Source organism: Prosopis cineraria, unplaced genomic scaffold, assembly GCF_029017545.1.
Source record: "Prosopis cineraria cultivar Desert tree isolate PC_DT_omini unplaced genomic scaffold, ASM2901754v1 PC3, whole genome shotgun sequence".
NCBI classification, from domain to species: Eukaryota; Viridiplantae; Streptophyta; class Magnoliopsida; order Fabales; family Fabaceae; genus Prosopis; species Prosopis cineraria.
This window is the reverse complement of record NW_026555334.1, coordinates 40,784,892-40,793,567: the sequence shown is the minus strand read 5'-3', so window position 1 is coordinate 40,793,567 and position 8,676 is coordinate 40,784,892. Positions and strand designations below refer to the sequence as shown.

The 8,676-nt window shown below is 35.9% G+C and overlaps 1 protein-coding gene and 1 non-coding gene across 2 annotated transcripts; both read left to right on the top strand.

Annotated features, from left to right (window-relative positions):
• The first annotated feature begins 2,598 nt into the window (after positions 1-2,598).
• On the top strand, positions 2,599-6,994 carry LOC129306731 (glucomannan 4-beta-mannosyltransferase 9-like). Its single transcript, XM_054947459.1, has 9 exons — positions 2,599-3,457; positions 3,564-3,662; positions 3,735-3,987; positions 5,242-5,352; positions 5,463-5,599; positions 5,689-5,802; positions 5,886-6,085; positions 6,211-6,405; positions 6,506-6,994. Exons 1-9 carry the CDS (start codon positions 3,128-3,130, stop codon positions 6,666-6,668), a joined length of 1,602 nt encoding a protein of 533 aa, XP_054803434.1. The 5' UTR covers positions 2,599-3,127; the 3' UTR covers positions 6,669-6,994.
• Positions 6,995-7,363: 369 nt separating this feature from the next.
• Positions 7,364-7,446, top strand: TRNAL-UAA (transfer RNA leucine (anticodon UAA)). Its single transcript has one exon. It is a non-coding gene; the product is annotated as a tRNA-Leu (tRNA).
• The last annotated feature ends 1,230 nt before the right edge of the window (positions 7,447-8,676 follow it).

The following is an 8,676-nucleotide window of genomic DNA, read 5'->3' as shown; positions in this document are numbered from 1 at the left end:
TAGTAAATGATTTGGAGACAAAATAGATGTACCATCATCACCCATACATGGTATTAGTAGGTGCTTACAAAACCAGCCTTTTGCTTTCAAGTCTACCTCACCAAGTAACTTCACTTCATAGTCCATACTACTATGCTTGCCTCATATGATCCTTACTTTTTGCTACAACAAGCCAACACAGCAATATCTTTTCTTCTTCAATATAATATTCTAATATGGAAAATTGTAACTGTAATTTTATTTATAATTGGACAATTATCAATATCCATGTGAAATCTATCTCTGCTTTTGATCAAAAAGGAAAAAGCAACATACTTCCTTCAGTTCTAGTGTTGTGTGGATCCCTTGTTATTTTGTTAACATATATATGGCTTCTTCTTCAAACTTGTATGGGTGAGTTTTAAAAGCTGGAATACATGTGCACGTTTCTGGGGACGCTTTCTTCTTCCACAAGACAGACAAGCATAAAGCGATCAAAAATCATCTTCAGCAATGGTAAGGGATTGATGGATAACAGCAGCGTGTAAATGATTCACTATTTGAAGTTTTGGTCTTAATTAGTGGTTTGTCCTTAATACCATTGAGTGCTCAATGTACATTTGTGTTGACTGTTGCTTGAATATTATTAGGTGGAGATTAAGAAAGATTTATGACTGCCATGTTATAATATTATATATCCCCACTAACGTGTTCTCCAAGTACAAAAAGGTTCATTTTGTAATTACTGCCATTTTTTTCATCAAAATTTTTTTAGGTTAGTGCAAAAGTCAAGTGCTTCAATTAGATATATAAGGTTTTGTTATATTTGTCTGTATGACGGGGGCTTAAAAGTTAAAACCATAAGTGAAGGTAGGATAAGATTAATATATAATTAACATAGGTAGTTCAAGATGAATAATGATGAACAGAATGAAATTTATGTTTACTTCCAATAATGATATCAACACGCTGATTAGGAATTCAATTTATATATAATTTGACTACAAGCCAGGGTATTATGTGAAGATTTAGAAAGATTTGTGACTAGTGATTATGATCATTTATAATTTCCTGTCTGCCCCACCCCCCATCTTGTCGTCGTTACGCAAGCTAAATTTTTATATTCCATAACCCCAATCTTAGATTTTGGTCACTAATTTCTCCTCAACTCCAGGAGGCTTACAGTTTTAGCAATTAGGAAGTGGATCCTTTAAATTCTGATATCACGCTATTAAAGATTCGCTGTAGGTTCAAGTTTTAGTTAATATAATATTTCTTTATCAATAATTCACAACAAAAGCCTAGTGTGAAGTGCAAACTATGGGATGGGACCACCATTAAACCCCAAGTGAGCTGGCCATGCTCTTTTGCTTCTCTAGTGGCAAGGCCACAAGGGGATGACAACATGAATTTTTCTTTGTACGATATAACAAATTTACACAAAAATATTTTTAAAAAAACATACATTTTGATCCTGCACTTTGCTCATGTTTTGCTACATGTCTTTGTATTTTTTTTAATGTTTTGGTCTTTACATTTTCATTTTTCAGTGTTCTAAGTCCCTAAATAAATAAAATGAATAAAGTGTAGGGACTTTAAATGAGTGTAAAACATAAAAAATAAAATATAGGAATTCAAAACACCAAAAAAAGGTGTAGGGACGTATAGCAAAATATGGACAAAGTGTAAGGATCAAAATGTATGTTTTTTTAATATTTTTTTTATAAGTTTCTCTTTTGATATTCTATAGTGGTGTATTTGGATTAATGTGAATTTAAATTTGGATCAAATCACTCATTTGGATAAACAAAATTTTATGGATTTGTTCCAAATCCATCTCTTATTACATTTTCTTTATAATTTTAATTTTTTCTTATATTCTAATCATTTGAAATTTTAATTACTTGAAATATCTCATTCTTTTTGTATTTTTGTTATTAATATCTCTATAACTCTTATATCTTTTTTAATTTCTCGTTAATTGAAAAATATAAGTAAACTTATCATTTTTAATTTTTTATTTTTATTTTGAATCTTAACTCATCTATCTTCTTTATCTGAATTTTTTTTAATTAGCCAAATGAAGAATTTTGAATATACTAATCTAACTGTGAGATTTAAAATGTAAAATTTTAAATTTTAAATTCAAATCTAATCCACTAATCCAAAAGCTACCCAAAGTATTATCCTAACAAGTGATCTCTGTACAACAGTTATGTAAACTGGCGAACAACAAGGGCAAACAGGTTAATGTACTTTAAATTTGGCCCGAGTCCGCTTGGTCGTTTGTTTTTGTATTCTTTCACAGTTCTTTTACTCGATTTTTTTTCCTGCCTGAGTTTCATCGCGTAAACTAATTATATGGTACAAAATTTTATAATAAATCAAGCTATTTATAAATCATATTTACAAGTAATGATTTTAAAAGCAATTTGGCTGGTACAATGCAGGCAATTTAACTAGTTGTAGTTGTAGTCAAAATCATTGAGAGAGTTTCACAGAAAGCGATGAAGAACAGTGACAGCATGCCCATGGCGGCGTATTAAGGTGCGAGGCATCTAAGAGAGCAAAGAAATATTATAAAGAGGGTGACGAGAGAGAGAAGGCACCACCCCCGACTCGATAAGCACTTGCTAAAGAAAACATTGTTTTATTTCTCTCTTGCTCTTCACCTTTCTCTCTCGCTCTCGCCAGTGGTAGTGTCATGCAGCTTCTGCTTCTGCTCTCGCTTCATTGATGAAGGAAGGCAGAAGCTGAGAAGGTTTTGACTTTCGGAAAGGTGAAAAAGGAGGCACGCAACCCCATTCCTTTTCCATATCTGTTCCCTCTCATTTCTTACGAGTCCTGAGTTTGAGATCTGCCGCCGTTTTCCTCTTTGCTTCCCTGTGAGTGTTTGCTAATTAGTGGGGTTCGGAGCAAAGAGTACTGAGTAACCTCACATTCCAGCTCTACTTCCATTGTCTTGCTTGCTTCAGAAGCAAATTAACAATCACCCAAAAAAAAAAAAAAACAAACAAACAAGAAGAAAAATATTCCAGTTTCTCTACCAAAGCCTGTTCTTTTAATACTTTCTCCATAGTGAGTACCTGTCTTCTACTCTTGGCAGCTTGTGCCCTTCCTCTCTGTAAATTCAGGGACAACATTTCAAATGGATCGGCTTTCATCCACCACTATTCTGCCGGATGCGTTTCAAGGGGTCAGAGACGACATTGCCCTGCAAATTGGGTTGATTTGGAGTCAAATCAAGGCCCCATTGATCGTTCCGCTCCTGAGAATAGCAGTGGCTCTGTGCTTGATCATGTCCTTATTGTTGTTCTTCGAGAGGGTGTACATGGGTCTCGTTATCACATTCGTCAAACTACTCGGGAGAAAACCAGAGAAGCGTTACAAATGGGAGGCAATGAAGGACGACGTAGAGCTGGGGAACTCAGCTTACCCGATGGTTCTTGTTCAAATCCCGATGTACAACGAAAGAGAGGTGCTCTGCAAATTTTGGCCTCGTGATAAATATACCCCATATTTTATTCAACCCTTCATTTGGAGTTCGATAAACATGTGTATACTTGTCTGTACGTAAAATGCAGGTTTATCATCTATCCATTGGAGCAGCTTGTGGGCTGTCGTGGCCTTCCGATAGGATCATAATACAAGTTCTGGACGATTCCACCGACCCCACGATTAAGGTATGTAGATGAAGAAATGTGCGTTAGACATGAATTCAGTGATAGTGAGAAGAACTGTGACAAACAATGCAGAGCATGGTGGAGATGGAATGCAAGAGATGGGCGAGCAAAGGCATAAGCATAAAGTACGAGATCAGGGACAACAGAAACGGGTACAAAGCAGGGGCTCTGAAAGAAGGGATGAAGCGAAGCTACGTGAAGCAGTGTGACTACGTTGCCATTTTGGACGCAGATTTTCAACCAGAGCCTGATTTCCTCTGGCGCACCATCCCTTTCCTCCTCCATAATCGCCAGCTAGCCCTCGTTCAGGCTCGCTGGAAGTTCGGTAATTTTCTCTCTTCCTTTTTTCACTAATTAGTATCCTGTTTATGGCAGTAAGTTTTAAAATCACCGATTCGTTTAACACCACTGTCGGTCGTTTTGGAATTTGTGTTTCGTTGGACTTGATAGGTCCCATCTTGTGGTTCGCCAACCCTTCAAAATCAAATTGTAATTAGCCCAAGATTGTCTTGGATTTAATTTTAAAGTTTGAACCACGGGGGGGAGTATAATCAACTCTTCCGTTGACGGGGCCCACTTTATACTCGCCTCCAAACGGATACAAATGAAACGGCTTTTTTTTTAAAAAAAAAAAATCATACTTGCCGTGTCTAAATTTGAATTGTACGACGCACATTAAATAATTTTAATTATTAGGTATATAAATTATCCAATTTCAATTTCCACGATGCACATCAAAGATGAGTTCTTCATGCTCATCTTTTCAAATATATATTCTACATGTAGCTTAATGAAAAGCATATATTTTAAGTTCTCCCACTTTGTTTGGTGTCGTCTTGTTTGAATCCCGTGGAAAGTCGGCGATAGCAACTTAACACCTCTGCATTTTTGTAGTACAACATGTCAAGGAAAGTTTTCCACAAACAGCTGATAGATGATTATTTCGCTGTATAGCAGCAGCCGCGACACTGATAGTTTGTGTGGCCGAAAAGTCAGATAAACATTGGACCAGCACTTCACATGCGGATAACAAAAACCAGATCTGGATTAATATATGGATCATAGTATAGGAGCTGCTATAAACAGCACAGGTTAATAGGATTAATAAATTAAGGTAGAAGGTTATAGGAATTAGGAAGTGGACAACTGGGACAGGAGCCCACGTTGTCTAGTAGATAGTATTTGGGATTTTCCATGTGTTTTGCGACTACCTTGCAAGATTGCTATAACGGGACAACCGATGAAGCCAGAGTCCACCACTCAATAAATAGTAGTAGTTGAACGGCAACCCAACATCTACAGAGGGTCGTGACTTTTGGGGGCCGAGGAATTCCAGACAAGTTTGTAATTATAGTAAAAAAATGTTAGAATTTATTATTTTCAATTAAAAACTTTTAGGTTCAAGAATGTTCGGAGATAATTCAAACTTAAACTTTTTTTTGTTTTTAATATGACTGTATTTACTTTTAGAATGTTGAGTGCAAATGTTCCTTTTCAGAATTGTTAGAAAAAAGGGAAAGCTTGTTTAATTAGTGACGCGGGAACGAATATGAACCGAACAATGATAATGTTTTTGCAGTGAATTCGGACGAGTGTTTGATGACAAGGATGCAGGAGATGTCGCTGGATTATCATTTTACGGTGGAACAAGAAGTGGGGTCTTCCACCTATGCCTTCTTCGGATTTAACGGTGCCGACTTATTCCTCTAATTATGCCACGATTACAAAAGAAGCCAACGAATATTGCAAGCGAAGCACTAGCTGAGTACAATTCAGTTAAGTGATCTTATAATGATGCAGGGACTGCGGGAGTATGGAGGATCTCGGCTCTGAATGAGGCTGGTGGCTGGAAGGATAGGACCACCGTGGAAGACATGGACCTCGCCGTGAGAGCCAGTCTTAAAGGCTGGAAATTCCTCTACTTAAGCAATTTACAGGTTCACTTCTAAGTTTCTCAACATACTTCGGCCATTGCCATCAATTAGAATTCGATTTTCTCTCTTTGACGTGGGTGATCTGGCCACAGGTTAAAAACGAACTTCCAAGCACTTTCAAGGCGTATCGCTACCAACAGCATCGTTGGTCTTGTGGACCGGCCAATCTTTTCAGGAAAATGGTTTGGGAGATTATGACAAACAAGGTATGAATGATTCATGATTGCCTCCTTGCAACATCAGTATTGCGAGATATTGACATTGGCTTTTATATATATGTCCTCTACAGAAAGTGTCCTTGTGGAAGAAGATCTATGTGATTTACAGCTTCTTTTTTGTTCGGAAAGTCATAGCCCACATCAACACTTTCATATTCTATTGCGCAGTACTGCCTGCAACTGTTGTGGTGCCCGAGGTCGTGGTCCCCAAGTGGGGAGCTGTCTATATCCCTTCCATCATCACCCTTCTTAATGCAGTTGGAACTCCTAGGTCTTCATTTCTTTCAATTTTGCTTTTTTTCTGTGCCACTCTGCTATCAGTTACCCTCAACACATGAGAGGTTTTGCAAGCAAAACTTTATTGAACCCATATATTCTGCGTTTCCTGCGTTTCAGGTCACTGCACTTACTAGTGTTCTGGATTCTGTTTGAGAATGTCATGTCTCTACACCGAACAAAGGCAACAATTATTGGTCTGCTAGAGGCAAGTCGAGTGAATGAATGGATTGTCACTGAAAAACTTGGAGATGCTCTCAAAGCTAAAGTAGGCACTAAAACGTCCAAGAAGCCTCGCTTTCGGATTGGAGACAGGTACGAATTTGGTGATTTTGACTCGGTTATACTCTATTTTATACTTGAAGAATACCTTTTCTGACCCGTGTATGTGGTCTGCGTGCTGAAACATGATTAGGCTTCACTTGTTAGAGCTTGGAGTCGGATTTTACCTCTTCTTCTGTGGGTGCTATGATTTCCTGTTCGGGAAAAATCATTACTTCATATTCCTTTATATCCAAGCAGTTGCCTTCTTCATCATGGCGTTTGGATATGTAGGCACCTTTGTTCCAAACTCGTAGAAGAACTTTGAACATGAAGTGATCTTCATTCGGCAGTTTCAGTTACCGTGTCTTCGTCTTCTCAAGATTGTAAGATACTCTATTGCTAGCAAGTTCTAGCAGGTGGGATTTGGTAGAATGAGAGAGGATGGTGATTCTTTAAGGTTGTGAATCATAAATAGACGTGCCTCAATTCAATAGTGTTAGTTTTTATGTGGATATATTGAATATCTGTGAATATATTGAATATCCGGGTATGTTAAGAAATTACAGGTGTTCTTCTGAATGAAGTATACTGTAAAGGAAACTAAAAAAAGTTAAATGGCATTGTTACTCTTAATAGATTATCAGATGGATTGAAAGATTTTGTTGTTCTTAATTTTTATTTTGCAACTTCACTTTTTTAATGTGCCCCTTCTTTGCTTTGTCTCCTTTGAAAATAAACCATCTCAGCTATACGTAACAATAATAGTATTGTGTTGTACATTCACTTCCACTCAAATTTTTGTTAAATTAACACAAGAAGCTTAGTCTTGGATCGCGTGGGTACATGTTCGTAGTTTAGACAGCAAGATGATCAACTAAGTCTCCTGTTTTCATAATTTCATAACAAGAATAAAAAGATATATACACATATATATTTAAATATAAAAAAATATAGGGAAGCATTTTGTTTTTAGTCATTTTAATTGTTAACACATCCATCACACAACGGTGCAGGTTTGCCCGAGAGGTTAAGGGGGAAGACTTAAGATCTTCTGCACATAAGTGCGCGTGGGTTCGAACCCCACAGCCTGCAGTTTTGGGCTTTCAAATAGTATCCGGTAAAGCTGGACAAGTTTGTGAGCATCATTGTATGCCTTCTCTTTTTAATACATGCATACATATATATAAAACAACTTCGTCTTATATTTAATTGGGTTGTCTAAAAGCAAAACAGCGAGTATCAGTTTATAACATGATATATTTATTTTTTATATGTTTATTAATCAAACAAGAGCTAGAGATCATTTGATTAAAAAAAAATAATAATAGGTTTCTTTTCATTAATTTGTTATTCAAGCTTTGCTGAGAGATAAAAAGTGGACATTGTTCTCAACTCTGTAGTCTATAATCATGATATTGCCGTCATAGCTTGCATGAGTTCGTTTTATTATAAAAGCCACGCTATAATATCACGTGATAAGCCGGAAAGTGATAAGTATGAGAATTAATTAAAGGAATGTGCTTCTTTCAATAATAAATATGCATATTTATTGTAGATATGAAAAACTGGCCTGTTTAATTTATTACATGTTAATAAAAATTTAATTTTTTTATAATAATATCCAATAATTCCTATAATTTTTATCTAAGTTTATTGTTTAGTTTGATCGCTGTAAATTATTTTTGAAAGAACCGGTTCTCATAATCACCAAGCATTTAAATGTCATTCTATAATTTATTTTGATTATATTTTTTTTTGTCTCAAGTTACAAGATATTTTTAGATAAAATTTTACATATTAATAAATTTTATTAAAATTAATGTATTTAATAATATTTTAATCTATCCAAGTACCTATAATAGACAAATTCTTTTAAAAGTATGGTGAAGGGAGTATCATATTCATATTTGCTAGTTACCATAGGCTATTGAAATATCGATGCTCGGGTTTGACGGCCTCAGGCGCTGAAATATATGTACGAAAGGGTTGACATTGAAGAGCAGGTGTTTGCTATTTAGGCCGCGCGGTCATCCTCTATTGCTTCGCCCTACATTAACACAAGGAGCAAGCTCCTAGTCAGGAAAGAATGTATGTAGAAGTGTGTGGGTGTTTGTATTTGATGATTTTTTAAAACAAAAAGAGCAAGCTCCAAATTGCGATTTACTGAACACTAACATTTAAAAATATGATAATTATAATAAATAATTGACTTCTGTGAAAACATAAAATGGAATTTAGATAGAGTTTAGGGATCAAATTAAAAGTGACCGGAAGGTGATCAACTGGCTTAATTTCCAATGCATGCTTCATCCATAAAATTTT